The sequence below is a fragment of the Vidua chalybeata genome, chromosome 23 (genome assembly GCF_026979565.1).
Source record: "Vidua chalybeata isolate OUT-0048 chromosome 23, bVidCha1 merged haplotype, whole genome shotgun sequence".
Taxonomy (NCBI): domain Eukaryota; kingdom Metazoa; phylum Chordata; class Aves; order Passeriformes; family Viduidae; genus Vidua; species Vidua chalybeata.
The window spans coordinates 97,416-123,399 of NC_071552.1; the positions used below are offsets into that span (position 1 = coordinate 97,416).

The window sequence follows — 25,984 nt, forward strand, 5'->3', positions numbered from 1 at the left end:
ACACGCATCACGTACGTGCGTGCGTACGTACGTACGTTCGGCGTGCGTCACGTCCCACCCAGCGTGCGGTGCCCGCGTGACCGCGCGCGTAGGGCTGGCCGCTCGTCCCGTTTCCTCAGACCTGGCCCTCCCCTTTTAACCTGGAAACCTAACGGGGCTTTGCTCTGTAGCCGTTAAAACAAAGCCAACACAAACGTAAGAATGAGGGACTGAGCCACAGCCTGTAGGAGTAGTAACCGCCGATCGTGACAGGCTGGGGATTGGCATTTCTTTTTAGACAGCTGTTATTTAGACGTGGATTTTGACAAACCGAGACACAATGGGAATGTAATCTTAGTAGTTATTGCTCTGCAGACAATTTTTTCTTCAAATGTTTTTCCAAAATGCATGCAAAAGGACAAGGACATTCCTGGTTTTATCTCTTTCCTCACATCTACAGCTGTCTCTAGGTGGTTGTTTTTCCACCCTCGGCAGCAAAAGGCACAAGCTCCACCCTCCAGTTCTAGCTGAGTGAGAACATCCTTCCTGGCCCAGGGATACTCCACTCACTCCTCGCCTTACCCCTCAGCCCTTGCAGCACGGGGCTTCAGGACAGGGCTTGCTCAGTCTGTGTTCTCCCTGTGAGTGAGGCACGGTGCCAGCTCCCTATGGCCTCCCTCCGGTTTTGCTGCTCTCCATTCTCTCAGGAGAAAGAGTGCCCAGAAGCTGATGAGCACATGCAGGTGCACACAGAGGTCCTCACGGCAGGGGAGGACAGCGACATCCTCGGGGCAGCTGGTGCCCAACAAGTCGGGATCTAAGAAACAGGAGGAGTGGTTGTAATCCAGCAGTGCTCACGAGAATAACACCACCTCCTCCTTCACCAGTCCAAAGTCCTGCCAGAGTCCTTGCTGGTAAAGAGGCCTTGATGCAGCTGTACCTAGACAAGAGGAGGACGAGAACTGTGCTTGTCAGACCACCTCAGCTCCTCACACAGGTAAAGCTTTCTGCCAAAATGCCAGCTGCAATGCCATCCTACTCTGCTGGCCCAGACCGGGGCATTCCCACTGTGAGTCTGTTGCTGTGACATCAGTGAACAAAATGCCCATTTCCCCGAGCAGAGAAAAATCTTGATTTCCGATCTTGATTCTCCTTTGTTACCCATGTGAAGTCAAGCTGCCCAGCCCCTGCTAGCCCTGCTCTAGACTTGCAGAGTAGCTGCCAAGGCTTTGCTTTCCTGTGCAAGCCACCTCACACTCCCCCAAGCCCAGACAAGGGGTGAAGCAGCAGAAGAAGGAGCAGAAGACAACTACAAGTCACTGGGGTTAAAGCAGCCAGGAGGACCCCAAGGCAGAGGGTGTTAATCATACAGACCATACCCATGCTTCAAAGTCCTGCACAGCTCCAGAGAAGTGCCTGGATCCAGGAGGTTTCTGGTAAGGGTGGTCCTTAGCACAAAACTTTTCAAAGCCTTTCAGACTACCTGTAACAAGGACAGCTGTGGGCAAGGTTTTCAAGGAAGACCTAGAGATGTTCTGGATCTTCTGCGGTATAGACCAAAGGAATATGGACTCTTGAAACTGTACTTTAAAAATCAACTTACAGCACTAGTAAAAAGATAATAGAGCTAGGTGTTAATCTTTACATCAATCAGGTCACGCTGTGCCTGGAGCTCATTTGCCTTGCAAATACTCTATTGTTACATTCTGTGTCCCTCCCCACTCACTTAAGTTATTAACTCCACCCCAGAAAAGAACTTTTGTAGCAATTTCTGGAGGAGAGACGGATCGTGCCCCTCAAACCATGGGGCCTGTCAGCTACTCATCAGAGACCTATGACTTGGTGAGTTGGGCCTGGCTTTGCTTGATAACAGGGATGGCAGGTAGAGCTGGGGTGGGCTGAAAGGCCAGGTTTCTGGCCATCCATCTTCTAACCCTCCTGTTGGCAGAGGCAGAGCTTGAGCCATTTCTTATGCCAGCATAATCAGTCCTTGCATCCCTTAAGTCCAGACTTGACCACAAGCTGTTGCTTTCAGAGAGCCGGCATAGTATGGCTACAGCCCCTGTGATCCAGGGATGCTGGGTATTCTCTTGGGGAAAGCTACCAGGGCCTGCACTGGCAAGCACTAAGCCCGAGTACTGTCCTTGCTTGAGGACACAGACCGGAGTCTCTGCAAAGGGCCAGGTGACTCACCTGGAGAGCGAGGCTCCGGCAGTCCCATCCGGTACTGCCAGCCTCTCCCTGCCTCTGCTTCCTGCTGCCCTGCTGTCTGCACGGCCATTAGCACAACGGGGGCATAAAACAGTTATTCTGAGCCAGGCACCTTTTGCACCAGGCTTCAGTGGTACAAACGTCTGTGTACACAGTGTGCAAAGCCCTGTACACCTTACCTGGTCTCCTTTGACAACTGGAATACCTAAGCAAACCCAGTCTTCTCTCTCCATGTGTGAAAACCCTTGGTATGACCAGCCTGCTTGCTTGCTCCCCACATACAAGCTTCCATACATATGGCTCCACATACACTCTGCTGAAAGGGGAACATGCAGTATATTTACAAGAGAGGATTAAAGAGTGGAAGATAAATTGCAAGTACTACTTCTAACAGGGAGTGATGAAACTAGGTATTCTACCTCATAGTTCTCTTCCCAGCCTTTACAAGTGAAAAAGAGCAGCTGCACCTTATAGGGTATGTTGTGCTATCCAACAGGAAGAACACAGCATCATTATCATTACCCTGGTTATCAAATATTGCATCTCAGAATTAATTTGCTTACTACAGTGGCTCCCTGCAGCAGACTTCAGGATTAGTTAATCCAAAAGGAGAAATGTTGGATTCAATTGTTACCAGATTTTCTGTTCCTCCTTTTTTCCTACACACCAGGGAAGAGCAAGCCCTACCCTATTTATTTCTTTTCCGATTCATCCAGTATAAAAATCCTTTGCAAATAGTGGTCATTCCTTTAAAACTTTTTTGGAGAAGACACTTCTTTCCCTGACCTCTGTTGAAGTTCAGTAGCAGTGCTAAAATTTGCTGAGATGTTAAAACCAAACTCAACCCTTTTTTCACCTCATTTTCTTTGCATACAAAACTTTCCATAATCCTTATCTTAGTGATTTTATCTCTGCTGTGAATTCTTTTACATCATAAAGAAGACCCCATGTGAGGGGAGGGGGGAGGGTTGGGTGGCGGAACCCAGCTGATTTTAGGACTAAACGCCCACAGTCAGGTGCCACAGCAGGAAGAGTTTTGGACCTTTTCTCAGACTTCTGCAGTTGGGAGTTTGACATATGTTGTTTCCCACCTCTGTCTCCTGACAGCTTCCCAGATTTGGCTTCCTCCCTGGAACAGGGAGGCCGCAGATACCACATGAGCATCACTGTATTTGCTTTGATGGTGCCATATGTTGCTTTACTTACACTCAGTGTTTGTAGCAGCAACCTACCCATAAAGAGTTGAAAAAAAAAAAGGTTTCCAAAGTGTCTTGTCAAGGTGGCAACACAAACCCTGCCTTGTGCAGAGAGGATCGTTTGATCAATTGAGCAATTATGGAAGGAAAAATTATGAGAATGTTTACACCAAAAGGGCATTTATCTCAGTATCACACAGTGAATACAATGAGGGCCTCACCTAAATTTTGATACCACATGAGACCGTTTGACTCTGTAACCTTGCAAAAAAGTACCATGCCCAAAATGATAATCCCATTTCTCCATAGCAAAAATGCTTTCCCTGCTAACCTTCCTCAGCTGCAGACTAGACATCCAAAAACAAGTTGCAGAAGAACCACTGAGATCTACATCAGGTTCCCTGAGGTTCCTCAGGCCAGTTTTCATTGCAATGGGACCAACATGACTCAAGAGCGTTAAGGCACCTAAGGCAGTAACATGGTCTTTCCACAGGCCTTGGTCTTATTCCTGGATTTCCCTGGTTCAGCCCCTGCAGAAGTCAGGAGCAGAAGCTCTGTCAGTAGATTGTACTAATGTGGGCAATTACAGTTCTAAGGTTTTGAAAATGGGATTTGCTGCTCCCAGCCCTGGCATTGACTAGAAGGGAATGATTCACATGGAAAATCCGTAACAGTGGACAAGCTGCTTCACTTCTACAGCCAAATATTTTCATTGCTGACAGTTGTGGGGAACTGAGAAAAACAGCTGACAAACGGAGACCAGAATAACTCTGTCATGCAGGTTATAGGGTAAAGGGATCCCTGAACAAAAAGCACACAGCAACAGCTTTCCCAGGCGTGCACTTGACTGCTTTATTACAGAGACAACACTTTTTCTCCCACCCCCAAATCTGCTGCAATTGTCATGCAGGTGACCTGTACAAAGGTCCCTCTGCATGCTCACTATTGACTTATCCCATCCCAGATCAGACAGCCACCCACTTCTAGTCATAGAATTGCAGCAGATTTCCCAGAAGCCTCAGCTTGTCATGTTCAGTGGATCTCCTGCAGCTCTGATCCCTGCCCTTCCTGTCTCAGCCCAGACTCTGGTTTTTCATTCTCTTTTATTTGTCTCCAACTCATCTCTGTCTGCTCCTACCCACATGTGCTGCTCTGCTCAGAGATGCAGGCAAGGACGATTCAAACACAGCTCCAACACGCCTCCCCTACCCACAGCGAGTGGTTTACAGTAAGAGCCCTCCCTACGTGCTCCCCATCAGCAATCAGATGGTGTCTGATAGTGGCACTCAACCTCTGCACTTCCGGCTCCAAATACAAGGTGATGCTGGAAACTGGTCAGCAGCCAAAGCCGCTGAACACTGCCCAAGCTGCCCATCCACTGCCATCGATGGTGCTGGCATGGCTCCAAAGAAGGCCTGACACTCCAGCCAGGAAACCCAGTTATTTTCCATCATTTCATTTTTCCCTTCAAAGCTGGAATCGTCCAACTTCTTCCCAGTGAAATTTCCCATTCCAACATATATTCTGTTTGGAGTTTTCAGCACAGTCACCTGCACAGCCTGAGCAGCCTGGTTTGGTCACTACACAAAATTGCAAAGGTTTTTAGGTTGTTTTGCTTTTTATCAGAGAGGTTCAAGGATCTGATTTCTGTGTGTGTTGTTAACTCCTCATGAAAGGTCCGGGTACAGAGTAAGCAGGAAATACTTTCAAGCTGGGTAGGAAAATAGCTGGGAGGGATTTCTTAAGGCCCAAAATCATAGCCTAAACCAGAAAAACAAATGTTCTTTGGCAATACAAAATGTTTCTCACCAAAGGCTTGCAGCCCCACAGTTACATTAGCAAGAGCTGGGCAGGGTTATTCCACACTTTTCCCAAGGACTCATTCCCTTGGGAAACTGGAGTGGTCCTAGGGAGTGGACCCTCCTACCATCCACTGCTTGGGGACTGCCTGCGCCTGCTGTGTGCTCTATGAGTTTGGTAATGCCCCATAGACTTTTGCCCCATGAGCATGCCCAGGCTCCTCTTGGAACCATGCAGGTGGTTTCAGTAGCAGAGGAGTTTAGATAAGCCCTGCTGCTGCCAAGTGACCTCTTTACCCCCCACAGTCATGTGCAGAGGCACCCAGTGCATTACCCAGGGAAAGCTGCCTGAGAGAGAAGAAACATCAATCACCCTTCCTTAGCTAGGTACAACACAAGACTCCAGGCTGGTCACAGTAATTTTGCTTAGTGGCCCCTTGGGTGAGCAAAAACCCCCAAAATCAGGCCTAAAATTGTATAAAGCAGGGCTGGTATTTTTAGACAGGAACTTTGGCTGATGAGGGAAGGAGCAGCAGGTGCAAACGGCTGCAGCTGGCAGTGAAAGGTATGAAAGCATTAGCAGAGACTTCCGCTGTGGTCAACACTGAAGGCTCAGCGCAGGTCTCCAGAGAGGGTGTGGGTGGGGGACCTCGGGGTGACTGCTGCTGAGCTCTTCCCAGTTGTCACTAATATTCAGTTTGCCACAAGCCTCCTCCACTGCTCTCTTTTTGTGCAAGGCCAGCTGAAGCATGACCACCATCCAGGGAGCTCATCTTGAGCAGAATTTCAGCTTCCCGGCACTCAAGACCTGCCCTCAGCTTCAGCCTGAAATGCAGGCTGGTCAAGAAGATAGCGCAAGCCAAGGGCGAGTCACATCTCAAAGCAGCTCTATTGCACTTCCCTTACTGGATATCAGTCTGGGGTCTGAGTGGTGTTTTCCCTTCCCTTTCCTGCTCTGACTGCAATTAATTCAGAACTGAAAGGTTTATCAACAGAACTGATCTCTCTCCATCATCTATTCCTGTAGCTGTGGCACCAGCTATCAGAGCTCAGAGGCTTTCCTCCCATTGTGTTGAACACCTACCCCACACCTTCCTCCGAGTATGGGAAGAGATCTCAAAGGGCAGCTGTTGCTAACCCCACCTCACCTTGCTCTCTCATAGGCAGCTCTCAGGCCTCTGAGGATGAGAAGAAGGGGACAGGTTCACTGCACAGTATTTGAGGTACAGATGTGCTGTGTGGTGAATCCTACCACCTTTATACCTGACAGCAGGCAGGACAGGAGTGGTCCATATAAGAAATGGGTGGGAAAAATCAGGAAAGCTGGTAGAGGAGGGTTCCATTCTATGTGAGAAAGCAAAATTCGCCAGCAGGTAACTTGGCAAGAACCAGAAGATAAAACTGATCATCTGATTGGACACCAAAACATCCCCAAATACCCCAGTTAAAGATTATAGACTGAGCAGCCCTCACTGTCACAGATGGAGAAAACCCTCTCCACCTGCTGCTGCACCTCCTGGCAGTAGAGGGGCCTCCAGCGTCATCACACTGTAGACAGCATCTCCTCCTGATGCAGGTGGGCTGCAGGACATGGGGGTGCTCTGCTCTAGGTCTGCCAGGTGCAGCTGGGGGACTGGGTTCTTCTGTTCAGAAACTCCCCTCCATTAACAAGACTCTCTCTGTTCCCCAGAGCCAGGTGGAGCTGAGCGGTTACTACGAAGCTGAGAACACCACCCCTTCTTTGGAGGGCTACTTTTGCTTCAACCCAGCCTCATCTGTGGTTGGCAACCAGGGAGACCCCTTCAGAAAGGTCTTCATGCCCCTCATCTATCTGCTGATGTTTGTGTTGGGGACTCTGGGCAATGCTCTGGTCCTGGTCATTTTAGAGAGGTTCAAGCGGTCTCGCACCACCACAGAAAACTTCCTTTTCCACCTCACCCTGGCCAACCTGGCACTGTTGCTCACCTTCCCATTCAGTGTGGTGGAGAGCTTAGCTGGGTGGGTATTTGGGAAGTTCCTCTGTAAGATACTCAGTGCTGTCCACAAGATCAATTTCTACTGCAGTAGCATGCTGCTGGGGTGCATCGCGGTGGACCGTTACTTGGCCATCGTCTATGCTATCCACACCTACCGCAAACGCAGAGCTCGCTCCATCCACCTCACCTGCACGGCTGTCTGGCTCTGCTCATTGCTTCTGACTTTACCTGATCTCATCTTCATGGAAGTCTGGACAGATGACAGCAACCGCAGCATTTGCTATTTTCCAGAGGTTGGGATTGATGGAAACAATGCGTGGCTGGCAACCCGCTTCCTCTACCACACCGTGGGCTTCTTTGTGCCTCTGCTGGTCATGTGTTACTGCTACATGGCCATCATCCGGGCACTGTGTCAGTCCCAGCGCCTGCAGAGGCAAAAAGCTGTCCGTGTGGCCATCCTGGTCACAGGCATCTTCCTTCTATGCTGGAGCCCATACCACATCGTCATCTTCCTGAACACACTTACCAAGCTAGAAGCCTTCACCAAGAACTGTCTCCTGGAAGACCAGCTGGACACAGCCATCATGGTGACAGAGGCCATCGGCTTCACACACTGCTGCCTCAACCCCATCCTCTACGCTTTCATTGGGGTCAAGTTCCGTAACGACTTCTTCCGGATCCTGCAGGAGCTCGGCTGCATAAGCCAGGAGACCCTGCAGGAGATCCTGGAGGTGACAAGGAAGGGTAGTGGGATAGAGTCTGACAACACCACCTCCATCTCCACTTTCTAGCTGAGAAGAGCTGCCTGCAGGGCAGAACTGGCCTGGGTCTTTCCTTCCCAGTGGCACACTTGCTGTGGTCTCAGTTACAAGTTTCGCAAGCATCCCCACAACTTTCTTCACTTCTCAGGAAACAGATCCAATAGCCACCAAACACCCAAATCCTATCAGATACCTTGCTTGGCTCTTCCTGGTTCTCAAACTTGTAGAGATCTATCTGGCAGCTGTTGGTGAATGCTGGATGTCTGATGGTCACTCTTGTGGAGCTGGATGAAGATGGTCACTCAAGTGGGTTGAACCTGATATTCCCACCTCTCCCTCGAAAAACGGACTGCGGACATCTTGTACACAAAGCCAGGCACAGGACTCAGGTGCCAGGGTTAAGGAAAAATGTGCAGCCAAGTAAATGAGTCATGTCAGCAAGCAGGTCTCCCTTTCACTAGCTAAGGTTGGTACACACATGCTTAAGGGAAGCTGTGGGACTCAGTGGCCATCACAACTGGAGAGATGCAGGTAGGACTGAGGGGGGCTGCAAAGCTCAATCCAATAGCATGGGCATACAGTGCTGGACACTCTTTGACTGCAACATTGTCCTCCTGCTGCATAGCATCCCCCCAGCCCGCCACAACACATTCATCTTCACAACACAGCTCATGCCAGGAGGTCCTCTCACAGACTGAAAGATTTGACTGTCACAGACTCCTTTCCTGACAGCAGTAGCATTCTTCTTCTCCACTCATTCAATCTGTTTTACTGCTGTTATGATCTCATGTGAGTGGCTGCTGAACTGAATGCCTGACTCTGCAAAAGTTTTCCTTCCAGGAGGAACACCATCTGAGGAGATGGCTTCTGTCTTGTGACTGCACACAGGGGAGAGAAACCACACAGCTTTGTAAAGCTGATGGTATAACTTTTTTTTTTTTTTGGCAGCTAGTTGTATGGCTATTTATGGGTTCTGAGAACAAGGAGACTCACTGCCCCAGAGTAAGGGAAAGTCTTCTTTATTTTGAGCAAGGCTAGAGGAAATGTGGCATTTTGCTTTGCACTGTGCTTTCTGTTAGTTTTCCTTCACCTGCAGGGAGGAAGACCTACAGGGCTTTCAGCGGTTAAGTGCATCCAGGTATACAGAGGACAAACCTGAGTGGTGATCTTGCCCTGAACTGCAAGTATGCAGAAACTGCTCAGATCAGGGCAGCTTGATAATAATTTGGTTCAAAGTAAGAGCAGCAGCTTTCCCCATCATTAATTCTTGCACCACAAGCTGGTGTGTAGGGAAGCCCCAGCAGACTCAAGACAGCTTGCTGCTGCCTAGGAGGTCTTGTCACAGTTTAACATGGCAGCAGGCCCACAACATTGCTCCATGACATTTCTGTTCCTAAAGAGTGCTGTGGCCTGAACTGTAGGAGAGCCATACATACCAATGTCACATGAGCACAACCCTCCTCACAAGCACACTTTAAAATCTCCTCTACCCTTCACCTCACATTTTAAGCAATGTCAAAACAATGTTAGTTCTCCTGTGGTAGCAGGAATTTTGTGCTAACCTCACTTCTGAAGTTCATCCCCCTAGCAGACAGCTCAGTCTCAGGTGAACTTCACAGTACTCAAGGGCCCCGCTAAAAAGACCAGCCATTATGGAAGGTTGAAGCCATTATGGCGCTGGGACTGACACATTACCTCAGCCTGACTCAGGCAGAGATCTCAATAGCTTGATCTCACATTGTGACTTGAGGAGAAAAACTCACCTAGTATAAGGCAGTCCACCATTTCCTGCAGCACCTTATCTTCAAAGATTAAACTTTCAAGTAATGGCAATTGTGGTTGTTCAGGCACATACATGCAGCAGAGAAGGGCAAGTCTCTTAAGCCTGCACTTGTTCTCCACGGTTGTGCCAGTGAGAAAACCCATTGCAGATGCATTGTAAACACCTCCCCAGCAGGTTATGGTGACAACTGTGTTTCTACATGAAAATGTTATTGAAAAAAATAATAGTCAAAATATAAAATTCTTACAGTGGTCACAAAAAGAAAATCTGCGCTCAAATGAGAGTGTACAGACTACACATCTATTGTTACTATAGCTTTTAGCACTGGGATGTACAAACCTTTAGGAAGTTTTGAGGTAAGCTGTAATAAACAGGTGAATAAAACACCATCTTCTCATGTATAGTGCTTGTAAGCATTTGTCTGTAACTGTGTCACTTTATTCAAGGGAGATGCATCAGAAAGCACTAAGTGGGCAGATGGCACCTTTCTGACAAGCTCTGCTCAAAGGGCTTAGAGGAGCACTTTGCTCAGATTCCCCTTCACCAGTGCCGCAGAAGGCTCTGCTGTGTTCAGAGTCAGTCCAGACCTGTATTACCTCTCTGCTTTACAGAGCCTCTTCCACTAACTGCAGCGCCTCCTGCCCCAGTATTATAGCAGCTGCTAACCTGACTGGAAAACTGCCCTTACACCTACATTTGGCCCAGACAGCCTGGGAATGGCTTGGCTCAGAGCTGGCAGACCTTCCCCAAAGAGTGGCAATTCTTCCTCCCACAGCTGCCTGCAGCCAGCCTGCTGAATGGCGACAAGAAGAAAACAAGAGGAACTTTCCTTCACTGCAGAGGAAGCTCTTGCTTTCCACTCAGCAAAATCCTTGCTATCTCCTCAACGTTTGCATGGCTGTCACAATACCTTGCCCCAGAGTGGGCTTCCCTGCTAAGTACTCACACTGCCAAAGCCACCCCTGCAGCCCTCGGGCAGACCTTCATCCTCCCCACTGGAGTCCTGCCAAGTGAGGCAGATGCACTCTGTCCACCCAGGCCACCGGGAAGGGGGACTGAGCCAAGGGGTGCTGCAAGGTGGCTCCTGCAGAAAGCAGGGAGATGATGCGTGGGAAGGTGATGTCACCAGCATCCACAGCACCTCTGCACCTCCAGTCCCGGACTCTGCTCTGCAAACACGGCTCCAGCAGACAAACCAGAGGAAGCCCTGGTCTCTGATGAAGGTAACCCCAAAGATGGGAACACTGAGACCCTCACAACAGCACACTGCTCTGCATTTCCTGCAGGCCAACCAAGTCTCCCAGGAGACAGAGCTGGGGTTTCAGCAGAGCATCCTGCTATGCATACACAGTGATCACAGGGCCGTGGCAGGCAGTGGAGCATGCATGGGTGATTGCAAGTAAGTGAACGCATGAATGAACGTGTGCCTGGGAGTGCTGCAGAGAAGGGGCTCCCCCGATGCCCACACAATCCTTCCAGCACATCTCGCACTCTCTGTCTCTGCTGCAGTCCTGTGGAAAATCATGTGGAAAAATACAGGCACAGGGTCAGGTCTTGAAATTTGTCTTTTTAATAAAAAGGCACCTATAAAACAGGTCAATACATTACAGGCAGCACAGATACCCAAAAACAAGCCTAAAAATTGTTTCAAATAAAAACCAATAAGATGTCTTCACATATTGTATTTATATATTTATATTTATATATATATATTTATATAATGGTACAAAATGACTGGGGAAGTTTCTCCATGGGATGACAGAGAACAGGTCAGTCAACTTTACCTCAGTGTGAAAGCTAATTCCAGGTGTGTGATTATCCAACATATTGAAAGATGGAGTTTCCCAGCACTCGCTTTTTTGGAGCTGGAAAAACATGGCAAAGTCATGGCTAAAAGATGGGCAAACCTTCTACTGTGATTAGGTGGAGTCAGTACACAGAACTCAAGGTGAGGAGCCGAGCAATAAACTACAAGACACAAGACTAGACACAGGTCACGGCAGCGGGCAACCAGCTGATGGCAAACCTTGCCCGGGTCTAACAAGGACTGGCTGTCACTGAGCCTCCAAAGGAACTCCTGCCACATTGCTGTTCACAGACATGGTTGGGAGCAGCGCCCAGGGCACAGGGGTGTTAGGCAGCATTTCTTCTCTCCATTGTTCAGCCATCACAGTGGTAGGGGTAGGGCTGGCTCCAGGGCAGTGAGATTTTGCAGAAGAGCACCAACTGCTGCTCCAGAGTCCTCAGCTCTGACCTAGCATCAGGATTTCCCTTCTGTATCCAGAGCTGCTGAGTCAAAAGGCTTAGCTTCTTATTTGTCACTGAAGGACAGGTCTTCCTCCTGTTGCCAGGCAGAAATAGCATCACACTGCCTGTGAGCACTCAGCACTAGTCTTCTGAGCACTGCACAGCATGTGCCACAAGCCTGCAGGCTCCTGCTGATACAGGGACAATGTGCTGCTGACACAGTGAGGACTGCAAGCCCTGGGCAACTTCTGTGTCGGGCTGGGCAAAAGGGACAACAGGGAAAGTACAAACACATGGAGATCTCAACCAGGCTAAAACAACAGCTATCTACAGGCAAACAAAAAAACTTCCATATAGAAAATGTTATGGCTTCAAATAAGCCAACACTTGCTGGTGGATGATGAGCAAAGTTTGGGACTGTAATTGGTATTTGGATGTTTACGAGAAGTTACCAGCAGCCAACACCCTGAAGAGCAGCCAAGAGAAGCTACAGCCTTTCAGGCAAGTCAAGCTTAGAAAGAGCTACATCTGTTTGAGCCATATCCTCCCACATGAAACACACACTGAAAAGATCAAGAATCCAACCAGCTAACATGTCAGGTCCAAAGCCTGAGCTGAAGATTATTCTTCTGCTCCAACTGCCTCGGCAGGAAGGAGAACTTCTTGTGATTGTTCCTGCTTAACCACTTCAAAAAATGCTACTTGCTCACACTGTATACAACAAACCTCTACAAAGCAGGAGACTAGAGAAAGATCCTTCCTCAGACCCAAACCCATGCTTCTCACCCAGCACTACAAAATGCCCCAAAGCTTCAATGTATTCCTAACTGGACTTTATGATTCCATCTTCTCACAGACTGGATCAAGACAACTGCTGGGCTGACATTTCAGCACCCACCAACTTTCCAAACAGCTTGCAACCTGATAAAAAGTGTTGCTGTTCACTCACTACTTGGCAATCTCCCTTTCCAAAAGCCGTCTCGTCCCAGCAACAGCAAGTTGGGAAAGGTGAGCTCTGTTATAAGAGAGGTAGTGTGTTAAGCCTGGCTCTGCAGAGATAATTCTCCAAGCAGTGTTCCTCCAGCAACTGTGTGCCCCAGGTTCACCACTGGATGCTGGAATTGCAAATCCCCACAGAGGTCCAGAGATACTGTGATGTGTGCAGAAACATGTGTGCATCATGACACATTCCCCTCTGTGAAAAAACATGGGAAAGACCATCAGGGCTGCATGCAGGAAGACCTTATGGAGTACAGGATGGAGAGGGTGGAGTGCATCCAGAAAAGCCAGAATTGTCCAAATGGCATGCTTTTGCCAGCCTAGGAATGAGAGATTGCAACTCAACTTTGGCCTCTTCTGTCTGAAGCACAGGATGGCCATGCTGCTGACACTGAACGCTGAGGTAGAGTATTGCACTCAAGGACAGGTCCTCTTCAAGAGCTGGACCTCTTCTGTGCCACACGGCAGGGCTGCTGCTCAGGTTATCATGGAGTGAAAACTGCCTGCAAAACTCTACAGATGAAGGGCTGACAAGCACAAGGAAAATCTGGGAAAGCATTTGATGGCGGGGGAGCAGGACGCAGTGGTGAAGGGTAATGGATGGGTAATAGACTCGTGTAGGAAGGCTGCAGAAGATCAGGGTTCCCAGCTAGCCTCTCCCGGAAGCACTGGAATGCATCACCTCACTCACCTCAAAGCCCATCTGTCCCTACCCACTGCATCACCTTGCCTACAGGACACACAGCATGAAGGGAAGAGAAGGAAGTAGAGGTGACAGAGCTGGTCAAGACCTTCAGGTCCAGCACGTTACCATCTGCGAAGCCTACATTCCTGATGCTTCTCCAGCTGAAGGGCTGGCATCCTTCCCATCCCAAACACAGCAGCTTCTCCAGAGAGCAGCAACAGCTGCATCCTGTAAAATTGTGGCCTCTGCCCTGCCAGATGAGCACCGCTCCAGCAGCATTTCACTGGGGCTACAGATTGGCGGCCTCACCCTGACCCCGCCCAATGGCCCTAGGTCAGTGGTGATGTTTGTGTACTCGGCATAGTATCCATGCATCCACGGGACCTGAGATCTGCATGGCACTGCACCACCCCCTCTCCACACACATGCAAAACCATTCAGATTCGTGAACAACACAGGTCTGACAGAATCACTCTACAATGGGATCTCTCAACACCCTGTGCACCCTGGGGATCCTCCTGCCTCCCCCACGGAGAGATTTCAACCCTTGTACACTGTTGCATTTAGCATGTTTTTTTTTTCCTTTCTGTTTTTTTAAAACATGTTTTGAGGCTTCTATTAAAACACAGAAATACAGGACAATTAAAAACCAGCACAAATTTTGCCTTTCCCAGCGACCTATTTACAGCTAGTTCCAAAAACCCTCTTGCACATTTTGGTTGCTTAAAAAGGAAGGACAAACAAAAGAGAAAGGAAAAAAGGGCAAGAAAAACACTTGACGGAGGAAAACCATAAGTGAAAACTTTACAAACTGCCACAAGGTCTGGATGTCCCTGGTCACCACACAGGGTTCAAAGTAACAGCCCCACCCCCAGCCTCTTCACCCTCCCCTTCCCCAAAAAAGAAAGGAAAAAGAAACCCAATTCACATCAAGTTTACTGCACATCTGGTTTGCTGTGTAGAAGCAAATCCAATATGAAAAGCATCCCACGTGGTGTCCTCCACTGGCACTGGCCCCCAACCCGCCCCCAGAGAAAGCTTTAAAAATGTTTGTGGGGGCAGCCCCATCCCCGCCCCAGCCCTGAGCTCCAGTCAGGGTTAAAAAGGCAAGTTCGCCATGTTCCCAGGCCCGGGGATATAACTCATCTGGCTGTCCAGGGAGACACTCCTCTGCCTCATCTGGTGCGTGACCATGAGGTTCTGCTGAGGTGGGGGCCCCATGAGAGAGCCCTGAGGTGACATCATATGTCCTGTCTGGGCATACATCTCCCCCGACACAGACATGCTTCTCTGCTTGGCCTGCATCAGCATGAAATTCTGCTGGGCCATCAGGCTCTGCTGCGGAGACATCATGCCCTGGTGCATGCTATTGCCCATCATGCCTTGCTGGGGTGGTATGCCTGTCCTGCCCAGCATGGGCACTTGTCCAGGATGGCACATGGGCATGCTGAGTCCCCTCTGCACGCCCTGCTGCCCGGGGAGGCTGGGAGCATTCATACCTGGACGCACGGGGGGCTGCTCAGCCATCATGTTCTGCAGGTTCATGAGGTGGAGGTTGGAAGGCTGAGATTTGGGTGCCTGGCTGTCGCTCTTGGGGAAATACTGCAAGGTGCTGCTTGGCTTCTCTGATGGGATGATCCTGGACAGGTCAAACTCCGGGATCCCCGTGGGCGTGGGGCGGATGACCTCACTGAGCTCGGGGTCGTTCAGCACCGACGCCACCCCAGGAAGCACGGGCGGGTAGGGGTCACCAATCCGAGGAGGGATGTTCTTGCCCATCATGTGCTGCTGAGGGGGCATCTGACCAGGCTGCTGGGAGGGAAGGTCCTCAGGTGGCAAGGGCATCCCTGGCGGGTAATGCTGCTGCATCCCAGGGCCACCTCCTGCACTGGGGGCCATGGGCATACCTCCGGCAGGAGATGGCATGGCATTGTGGGGCTGCTGCATGCGGGGGAACACGAGCTGGTTGGAAGGAATCATCTGTGAACTGTTGGGCACAGGGCCACACTGCTGGTTCAATGAGTCCTGGGGACCCGGGGGCAGCATCATGGGGTTCTGGGGGGGCACGCCCGCCCCTGGCCCACTCGGATGCATAGGAATGTTGGAGCCCAGAGGGTTTGGGGAGGACATCATGGAGGTGGGGGTTGGTTCGTGGGAAAGGGGCTGCTGACCAGGCAGGTTCATTCCCATGGGGCTCTGAGAGGAACCAGGCCCCACAGAGTTCAAGTGCAGTTGATTTGGCTGATTCCCAGTCATGCCTAAGGACAGGAAAAAGAGAGAATAGTTAACCCTTCCTACAGACCTTTCAGGGGGGCTGTAAAATCCACATCCTGAGAGCCTGCAAAGCAGTCCTGCTCAGAATGCCCTGAGCATGGACCACGATGCTCAGAAAGCAGCTCCAAGATGGGCTTACAAAGCACCAACATCAGGAAAAGCGTCTCCAACTCCAGCTCCCCAAGCCCACAAGCACCAGAGGGCTCTTCCAGCTTCATCCAGTCCCATGCTAGATTTGTAATTTCTTACATTCCCCTGGTTTCAGAGTCCTGACTGGCTCTGTGTGTGCCTTACACCATGGTCTCATCAGGGCTCTCAGCTACCTGAAAGGCAGCAAGGAGTGACCCTTCACCCCTGCCTGCCACAGGGTTTGCCACCCAGCAAGCTCCAGTGACCACACAGCAAAGGAAAAAAGCAGAAGAGTCAGCAGCCTGGCACAGGTGCTGTCTAGGCGGGAAGGTCTGTGCCCATCAGAAAAGCAGAGCAGCCATCAGTGCCTGTGGAGGCAGCCAATGCATTTTCATGCCTGCGGTCAACCTAAGTGACTGCTCAGTGGTGAAAGAGTCAAAAAGTTGATTTTTCATTTTCAAAACTGGCAAAAATATTTATCAGACAGCTTTAGACCCCTAAATCAAGTGGTAGAGAATGTTGGAATTCCCCTTTGGGCCGGTCACCACGTGACCAAAAACACTCATTTGCCTAGATGTCCTCACCAGTGCCACCAGTTAGTGGAGCGTATCTGGCCTACTGAAATCACAACTGTGCTACAACACAGCCTTGCCTGTGCAGGCACCTGGGCTCCACTCAAAACAACAGATTCCCAAGCCCCATTCAGAGCATCCCTGTCCCACTGCACAGGAACACAAGGGCTCTAAGCAGCAGACCTCTGCCTGCAAGTCCTGGACCTGATAAAACTCCAGGAGCCATGAGAACTCGGGCCCAATACATCTCCATGGGTAAAGGTAAAAAACTTCCAGGTCTTGTGGAAGAAGGACTCCTCAAGCCAGACCAGCTCATGTCCTTCCACCCAAGCCAAAAGCTGATGGACAGCCTGGGCAGAGGGCAGGGAAGCGCACAGACTCTTACAAAGAAGGGGAAATTTAAGCTATGTGACATGGCAGTCATTGGGACATCTGAGTTCTTAATGCTTTCTCCACCTGCTGCCTCAGGTCCACCGGCAGCCACAAGACAGTCTGACCCCTCGCAAGCCCACCTCCAGAAGTAGATACCTGACATACTTCCAGGTGGGAGCATAGGCCTGTCTGGCAGCAGCTCGTCATCAGAGGTGGCGATAGTTTTGATGGCATTGTGGTAAAGTGGTGTGGAGCTGGGCATGGCATACTTGGACATCTGGGACATCATCAGTGAGAGGGGGTTCTGGGAAGGGGATGGATCTGGAGAGGAAGTAAAAGGCATGTTGGGATTCATGGTGCTAGAGGTGTTGCTGGCTGGTGCAGAAGAACTGCTCCGAGGCCCAGAAGGGAGAGAACCTGCAAGCAAGAGAGAGATTGACTTAGTATTGTTCACGTGCAACGGCTTGCTCCCACCAGAGAGCAACCCTCTCCTCTCCTTCTGACAGTGGTGACCAGAGGAGGCTGCAGAGCACAGAGCTGGCACAGTGCAGCACTCTCTGGACTCTGAGAAGGCTCATGCAGAGACCCTGCTCCAGAGCAGTGACAGACTTCCACTTAAACCTGCCCCTGACTGCCCAGCACAGACACAGCGTTTGCTGCATGTGTCACAGATCTACCTGAAAAGGCCCTGTTTGGACTCCTGGGAAAACATACTTGCTCTGTGAGATGTGGGGCCAGGCACAGGAACATGTGTCTTCCTGCTCCAGAGAGAGCTTGTGGGCCACACACTCATCAAAACTAAGCACAGACACGCACTCACATACAAGACACCCAGCATACCCTGCTCCAGTGCTCCGATGGAAGCAGATGAGTTCATATTGAGAGTCTGCTTGCTCTGGTTGACTCCTGGGCTGGGCATGGTGGCTTTGGGAGATGGCACCCAACCAGGGGAAGAAACAGCCATAGAAGGGGACTTCAGGCGGCTTGGTGAGCCAGTTGGAGACCGGACGTTGAGAGAGGAACTCATCACTTGGGGGGACTTGAGGGGTCCAGACTGGTTTGAAGGTGGCATGCTGATCATCTGCGAGGGTGTCTGTGGGGACTTGAGACTGGCAGATGGGGAGGTGACCAGTGGTGAATGCACCTGGCTAAGGGTGGGAGACTTGAGGTGACCCATACTGGGGGAATTCATCTGGTTGATGTTGATGGTGAGGTCAGAGGGCCGGCGGCCCAGCCCCCGGGATGGTGCTGGGTGCATGTTGGCCAGGTTTCCCCCTGGTGTGGGAGTGGGATTGGAGGCTGGAGGCAAAGGAATGTGGCTGAGTCTGGTGGTGCCACTGATGCTCCCAACAGGCATGGTGCCCTGCTCAGGGCTAAACATGTCTGAGCCACTGCCCATCTCCTGGGGCAGGTTGGGATAAGACCCTTGCCCTGTCGAGAAGCCTTGCTGTCCTTGGTTAGGGAACTGTGAGGGAATCATCATTTTCTGGGGTCCTGTTAGTATTGCACTGCCATTGCCATTCTGAGCCCTAACCCTGGCCAGCTCCTCGGGGTTCATGCCCTGGTGGGTCATCATTTCAGGGCCCCTCATCTTCTGGGACATCATCATCTGCTGCTGTGGGGTCATCTGGACATTGAGGTTCATGTTCATGTTCATATTGACATTCATGTTCATGTTGAGGTTGCCAGGGCCCATGGGTGTGTCCATGTCCCGAAGGCCTGACTGACTCATTGGGGGGCTCAGCATTCCCCGAGTGCCTGCAAAATCCATTCCCATTGGGGCACTGCTCAGGGTCTCACCCGTTATCTGCCCAGCAAATATGGATGGATCCATCTGCCTGTGGGCCTGCATCATCCTCTCCATTTCCATGCCCTGGCTCATGGAGTTGCTGGATATCCCCATGGGCCTCTGCATTGCCACTGGGCGTTTCTCCATGAGCTGATGCCGCAGGATCTCCTCTCTGGCACGGGGATTCATAAACCGTTCTGGGTCTCCTTGCCCTGGTGGGTAGGGCAAGGTGCCTTGTGGAAAGTTCCCAGGGCCTCCCATAGGAGACATGTCATCGCTCCATCCCATGCCGGGCCTGACTGGCCTCTGCATGGCATTCATGGGCCCAAGAGCATCCAAGGGCATGTTCTGCATCCCTCCAAAGCCAGAGACTCTCTGCATTTGATTCCCAGGGAACCGTGGGCCAGGGAAGGGTGGCCCTCCCCGCAGCTGCAGAGGGTCCTGCACATCTATGGGTCCCCTTAGCTGGCTGCCCATCCCTGGTGGCCACTGCTCTCCAGGCTTGCTGTGGTAGGGTGGTGGAGGTCCACGCATCATCATGCTCCCCATTGACTGAGGGATCATGATCTCCTGCATGGGTCGGCCATGGATGCTGATCTGCTCCTCTTTCCGTCGTTTTTCCTCGTAGTACTCTTCCTGCAACTTCCTCCAGGCCACTTGCTCTGGTGTCAGGCTGTCCTGGTTCAGCCGCTGCATCATCATGTTCATCTGCTGTCCCATGTCAGTGCCAGAGTGGTGAGGCACCTCATGTTCCAGGCCGGGCCCACCAAGGCTCTGGGTCTGGGAGATCATGGACTGCAGAGGCTCTTCATACTTCTTCATGCTGCCAGGGGGTGCGGGAGGCTGGGCAGGGGCAGCCTGTGCCTGAGGGGCAGTCCCCCCCTCACCCGCATTTTGGCTGGACTTCAGGAAGGGCTCGGCCTCCCCACTGCGCAGCAGCAGACGCTCAATGTCTCTCAGGGTCTGCAGAGAGCGCTCTCGGTGCTCCAGCTGCTCCTTTGAGAGCCCTTCTGAGTTCATGGTGTTCCTGGGGCCCAGGCCTGCCTGCCCATTCCCCGGCATCCCTGGGCCCTCTCCAAGGAGGCTGGAGCTGGGTGTGGCAGAGGAGTCCACTTGCCCAGGCTGCATGGTGCTGGCAGATGCAGTGGGCGTATTTGGATGGTTACTTCCAGGCTGGTTGTTGCTGCTATTGTTCCCCAAAGAGTTGGGAGTCAGATCTCTCCGGCCATCTTCACTTGTCCCTTCCTGGGGCAGGCTGCCGGGCGCAGGCAAAGGTGTTTGACTGATGGCCTGTGGTGGTGGGGCTGGAGGCTGCGGTGGGGGAGGCTGCGGCTGTGGTTGACTTGCTTGAGGGGCCAGTGTCTGGGACTGTGGAGTATTGGCAGCAGGAGGGTTAATTGGAAGTGGCTCAGCAACGCCCAGCACTTTAGGAGCAGGTGGTGCCTGGCAGAGAAAAGGGGAAGAAACTTGAGCAGGGAAAGATCCTAGGAAGGTATTCTTCCCTGCACCCTGCTGGAGACCTCTTTGTCCCAAAATGAAGCCTCATGGCAGTTCACCTTCATTCCTTGCAGGACAAAGATGTAGGTACTACTACGTGATCTAGGAATGCACAAGCAGGTACTCTGCACATGTGGCTGCGGGGGGAACATGCCTTGCCCCATCCCAAACTTTTCACAGCTGACAAAAGCAAGGACTTGTGCCAAAGAGATTTTGTAGCAAAGCAGCTTCCCACCCCACTGAAAGGGCATTCTGGAACCCCTTCTTTCACAGCTGAGCCAGGGGATGGGGGAGAATGACCACATCTGGACTGGAAGGGTAACAGTCGTCAGCATGTGCCAACAGGAGCGATTGCTTCACAGGTGGTATACCTGGTCTAGCTTTGCCCGTGGGACATTCTGTTGATGGTAGGCCAAAATGGAGTCAGCTCGGCCCTGCAGGACAGCTTCTGCAGCTCTGGGGAGAGAGCACAAATCACTTGAGAACAGGTACTGCATCCCATCCTACCCATCCAAGGCCCCAGCTGCCACCTCCATTCTTCAGTTCTGCAGGAAGAAAGAAATCCCTGGAGGTAACCAAGAAGGGGGAATGTTCTCAGAGTCCTCACATATGCCCTGCACAGCCCCCAGTGAGGGTCTCCAATAGATGATCACTTGCCGTTCAATTTCCCTCATCCCATGTCCCGTGACAGGCTTTGCTTTGTGCCTGCTGCCCTAAGGTAGTTGTCACCAAGATGCTTTGCAATCTCCCACAATGAACCTGTGGTACAGCAGAGCTCTAAAACTAGGCTAGTTTTAGCCTAGGCTAAAGAGACTAGGCTAAACAGATTAAACTAACTTCTAAGACTCTATGGCTGAGACAATGCAGGATAGAAGAGAGGAATTGTGTGGAGAATACCATGTGTTACATTACAGTCCCTGTGACACCCACCCATTAGATACTTTCAAATCAGACCAGCAGCCCACACTGCTTTGGAAGAATCATTTTGTTGGATGCCAACTAGATGGGCTCTACAGTGGGTGAAACGGAGTGCAGAGCCAGGCCTCACTGAGAGGAAGTGGGCATTTAAGCCCAAGTTTGTCCACCTGCAGTGACTGCCAGCATACCTCACAAACCCCAGGGGTTTCCCACTCTGCGCAACCAGAGAGACACAGGTTTCTCCAGCTCTCTTGTGCTCATGTGCTGCATGCAGCAGGCAGGTGTGACAAGGCCGGCCGGGTATGGCAAGGCCAGCCAATACCAGCGGGGGAGGTATGGGGTTTACCGCTTACGTGTTAGCAAGGTGCGTTGTAAAGACGTAAACAAACTGTGATGGCTGCTTCCCTGTTCCGCCGCCTCCGCCTCCTGCAGCCTCCGACCGCAAGCCAGGGGCAGCACCATGGGGCACGCCGGAAGCACTGCTCTCGCTCAGGTTAGGCAGCGGGTTGGACCCTGGGCCAAGCTGTGGGGCCGTGGACATCGCAGGATCTGCTACATTACAGCCTGCGGGAGCAGAGAAGAGCGCTGCCGGGCGGGCGCTGCTGCCGGGCGGGCGCTGCCGCCGGGCCGGAGCCCGCGGGCGGCACGGAGAGCCGCCAGCAGGTGGCAGCACTGGCCCGCCCGGCCCGGGGCCGCTGCGCCCGGCAGAGGTGACTGTCAATCGTCAGCCGTCATTAAGTAGGATCCATAATTAATATTACTAAGCTCTGCAATTACCAGAGGCATGCCTTGCCTTCCTCTATCTTAACCCAGCTGGCTCCCTGCTCCCCTCCAGCTGCCTCTCCCCATCGCAGCAGCTCCTGCAGCCCGACCCTGCCACCGCAGCATTTACACAGGAGACATCGCTGGGAACCTGCCTCGTTGCCAGCCCCTGCCCCTGGGCAGCCCCACCGTGACCCATTCCCACCGGGCAGATCTGGGAGCAGGCTGACAAGGGAAGCGGCGCTATCCCTTCCCGCACAGGCTGCACAGGCTGTGGACTGTGCTGAGAAGTGCAAGTGGATGTTCCAGAGACAATGGCAACAATGCGCTCGCAGGCACAGAAGCCATCCTCTTCTTGCTTTTCCACATGTTCATGCTCTCCAGCAGAGAACATGGGCACCTCCTCGGGCCCCACAGGACCTTGCCCCATCTCTCAGATATTCTCTCTGTTGCAGTTTTGAAAGCAAAGTGAATTGTAGATACAAAATGTCAAAGAATGCTGATGCTTTTAGAAAACAGAAGAGACCTACAGTTCATTGTCCCAAGAAGAGCACAGCTGAGCCAGCTCAGTTCTGCCTGAACCACTGTCAAGACCCCAAGAGCCTCTTTACACTCAGCTGTCTTTACAACACAGCTGCAGAGAGAAAGGTGAATGGCCTGACAGAGACTCGGCTGCTGCAACAAGAGCAATGCACGTTACACTCTGGCTGCCATTATGACCAGGGTAGTGTGGCCAGAGCAACGTACAGCAGGGACATTCAACCTCAACACCTTTCCCTCCAGCATGTCTGTAGCATCTCCACAAAATAGGTCCAAGGCCTCACTGCATGGCAAACATTCTCACAGCACAATGACCACCAACTGCAATGGGCCCCCACAACCTCGGCTAAGTGAGCACACACAGGCAAAGCTAGAGGTGCCAGTGTCATCAGCCCTCCTGAGCCGCAGGAAGGCCCTGGCTTTATTCAAGCTTCAGAGTGGTAAGGAGGCAGTCACTCACTGTGTGCACTGCTGATGGGTTTGTCGTCTTCCTCGCTGTCCGGCCCAGAGCACCATTCATCGCCGCTGTACGGCTGCTTCCTTTCCAGCACACACCGTCGCTTACTGCGGGGAGCCACCTCACCTGCAAAGGGACAGGGCCATCAGAGGTGCTTAAAGGGCTCAAAGGCTGGGGTCCTGCCCAGCTGGGTGCTGCATGCTGGCAGTGCCAACCCAACCAGGATGCACTGAGCAGTAAGCCTTATGCTAACATCTGCCCAGCACTGGTTAAGAACCTGAAGCATCTGCTCAGTCTGGGCTCCTTGTCTTAGCAACCAGATCTAGTGAGACTTCCCTGTGAGAGCCAAAGTTTCAGAATGAGATGTATTTCATACCACCTGAAAGGAACCTATGCACGTAGGATGTGTCTACCTGCAGTTCCAAACTAGAGAGCTTTGGACATTAACTGTAAATTCAAAGGGTTTGTGATTCAACAATTAAAATCGGAATATAGGATGGGAGGGTGCATTCACATCCTTTGTAGGAACAAGAGACAGACTCTGCCCTTTGTCAACATCAATCAGGCAGGGGCCTTCATGCTCTCTATAAACATGTATGCTCCCTCCACATGTCCGCACTCTCAGATGGGACTGACGCAGCTCAGAGAGGAAGTGGCTTGCCTAAAAGCAGTTAGGGCTCAGGGACAGCAATCAGACACAGGATGAATAACTTCCAGTCGTGTGCTTTAACTAATGAAACATTGTCTGGCCTTACTTTTTTTACATCATGACCATATTCACATGATCTGTCAGTGTATTAGGAACATAGGAGATTCATGCATTTCCCATCAGGCCATTTTAATAATTTTCCTGTGGAAGTGTGGTTACAATACAGCTCTGGGATAAAACTGCAAATGCTTATGATCAGTAGTGTATGGTTACCCCTGTAACACTATAGGGAGAAAGCCTTCCTGGTGGCAGGAAGTTCATTCAGGTACATTCTACCTGTTGTTCCATGGCACAGCTTTGGCCTAAGCCAGTCAGGCAACATGGCTTTGACTGTGAAAACAAATCCTTAGGAGCACAAGCCAGAACTGCAGCTCTGCATCTGCAGACCGGGTGTGAGTCTTGGTTGGAACCAAGGGCACCACTGGAATTTCTCCCCCTACAACCGTCTGAGAGATGCTCAAGTATCCCATATTGAGCACAGAGCTTGATGGAATGCAAGAGGTTACAGGGAAGGCCGCTGAGGACAGGGTAGGCACAGGGTTTAGAAGCACTGTATCAGCCCTTTTCCAGAAGCCACATGCTGTAACACAAGCGTTATCCATTACTGATGAAACCACAGAACTGTTCAGACAGTGACCCTTGCAGCACCTCCTTGCTAACCATGACTGAATCGTTGGGCAGCTGCAACACCACAAAGCAGTTCTCTACCAACAACAAGAAGATAGAAAACAACTCAGTCTCAAGTTAAAAGTTTGCACATTGCACATGCAGGGGCATTCAATGTAGTTTCAGTGAACCATGCTGTTGCTTAGATGGCCTCAGTAGCCTGTGAAAACCAGTGCCAGATTCTGGGTGTAACAAATGGTTTAGGGAATGAAATGCAAAGCAAATGAGAATTCAGCCACTCTGGTCCAAAAACTGCAGATGTGACAAGCAGTGATGCAAAGTCAAACAGGCAGACAGGACAAGCCTGAACAGAAGACACAGCACAGAAAGCAATGATGCTCCTATCCCAAGTCCTGCCAGGATGCTTGTAGCAACTGAGAGGAGGACATGCTGAAGCAAGGTCTAGGAGAGCATTACCTTTTGATTCTGTGTCCTGTGATGGGGTGCTGGCTTCTCGCTGTTCTCCAGAGTCCACCGAGATGCTTCGTTCCCGCTTCACCTTGCCCTTCAAGGAGCTGAAGTTTGGGACAGTGTTCTGGCTGTTTTTCAGTCCAGAGTTGCCAGGGGAAATCTGAGTGGCCTTGCTGCCATGGCTGCCTGCCCCCACACCCTTTGAGCCCAAGTTACAGGTGGGTGCTTGGCTCACATTGTGGTGCTGGGCCAGGGCACTGCTGCTGCCTGCCTTGCCATGGCTGGGCAGTTTGTTGTCAGGGTGCATTGGCTTGGCTAAAGCTTCCCACAGTGCCAGTGGAGGGAGCTCGCAGGCCCTTCAATCAGAAACCTACAAGAGAAAAGAGCAACAAGTCAGCACGGTGCCCCTCACATGGGTGCAGCTGCTGGGGGCACAGCACAGGACCAGTGCACTGCGGCTGTTACTTGGTCACAGGGCCAGACAAGGCACAACCCAGAGCTGCTCATGCTGGCAATTAGCCCTGGCCCCTTTGAGCAAAAAATCCTGCTCTGCAGTTACTCACTCACATCATGACAAGCTGTAAACTCTCACCCAGGCATGGCAGACTTGCCGGTACTTCAAGGAACAGCCACGGACATGAGAGCCCTCATTTCAAAGGCCAAGATGAGAAATGGGTGCTCCATGCCAGCCTAGCACTTTGGTGATTAGAAGGATGCTCAGAGCTATTTTGCAAGTGTTCCCAGAGCTTAGACATCTTTGTGACCCTAGAGAGAAATCAAGTGCCCTACTGTTTTCAGGGATCCCTTTAGCTGATAAATAAATTTCCTCTGTGCTGCAAAACACACAGAAGACAGCTAGACAACTGAGCAGAGAGTTTTGACACAAGCCTATAAAGAGAAAACTGGGACAGATCAGGGGACAAAGGTAGAGGCAACTGAGAAAGAGGCAGTGGGTTGCAAGGCAAGGACAGAGCCAGGAAGTGCAGGCACTCATCCAACAAGCTCTGCCTCTCCCAGGGGCCTGAGGGACAGTTCCAGCTCCTGCTTTAAGGCTCTGGGTGAGGGGGTGTCCACTTTAGCGTGAGCTTCCAGCCCAGCAGGATGATGAAATGTGCCACAGGCCTGCTGGGATAGCAGGATGATGCTCTCCTGCTCAAAACCCAGCTCAGCTACCTGAATAGCACCGCAGCCTGAGGCAGAGCCTGGCAGAGAAGAGGAGGTTAGGGCAGAACACAGAGGTTTGTGGGCTGAG

The 25,984-nt window shown here is 51.4% G+C and overlaps 2 protein-coding genes across 10 annotated transcripts in view; one reads left to right on the top strand and one right to left on the bottom strand.

Annotated features, from left to right (window-relative positions):
• Positions 1–34: 34 nt before the first annotated feature.
• CXCR5 (C-X-C motif chemokine receptor 5) lies at positions 35–10,106 on the top strand. 3 transcript variants are annotated; one of them, XM_053963350.1, is made up of 3 exons: positions 1,795–1,821; positions 6,349–6,761; positions 6,876–10,106. In XM_053963350.1, exons 2-3 carry the CDS (start codon positions 6,756–6,758, stop codon positions 7,950–7,952), a joined length of 1,083 nt encoding a protein of 360 aa, XP_053819325.1. In that variant the 5' UTR covers positions 1,795–1,821; positions 6,349–6,755; the 3' UTR covers positions 7,953–10,106. The 3 variants fall into 3 exon arrangements, with proteins under 3 accessions (XP_053819324.1, XP_053819323.1, XP_053819325.1); XM_053963349.1 differs by lacking the exon at positions 6,349–6,761 and having other exon boundaries at positions 35–1,821; XM_053963348.1 differs by lacking the exons at positions 1,795–1,821; positions 6,349–6,761 and adding an exon at positions 35–976.
• A 1,146-nt stretch (positions 10,107–11,252) lies between these two features.
• BCL9L (BCL9 like) overlaps positions 11,253–25,984 on the bottom strand; it is a 61,698-nt gene continuing 46,966 nt past the window's right edge. For 6 of the 7 annotated variants that reach the window (XM_053963340.1, XM_053963339.1, XM_053963343.1 and 3 more), the window contains 7 exons: positions 24,739–25,102; positions 22,950–23,072; positions 21,541–21,751; positions 20,641–20,725; positions 17,824–20,215; positions 17,140–17,400; positions 11,253–15,894 (listed from right to left, as the gene is read on the bottom strand). In XM_053963340.1, the coding sequence (XP_053819315.1) occupies positions 14,735–15,894; positions 17,140–17,400; positions 17,824–20,215; positions 20,641–20,725; positions 21,541–21,751; positions 22,950–23,072; positions 24,739–25,039 (4,533 nt within the window). In that variant the 5' untranslated portion in view covers positions 25,040–25,102 and the 3' untranslated portion in view covers positions 11,253–14,734. The remainder of the gene's footprint in view (positions 15,895–17,139; positions 17,401–17,823; positions 20,216–20,640; positions 20,726–21,540; positions 21,752–22,949; positions 23,073–24,738; positions 25,103–25,984) is intronic. The other variant, XM_053963344.1, reaches the window with a different exon arrangement.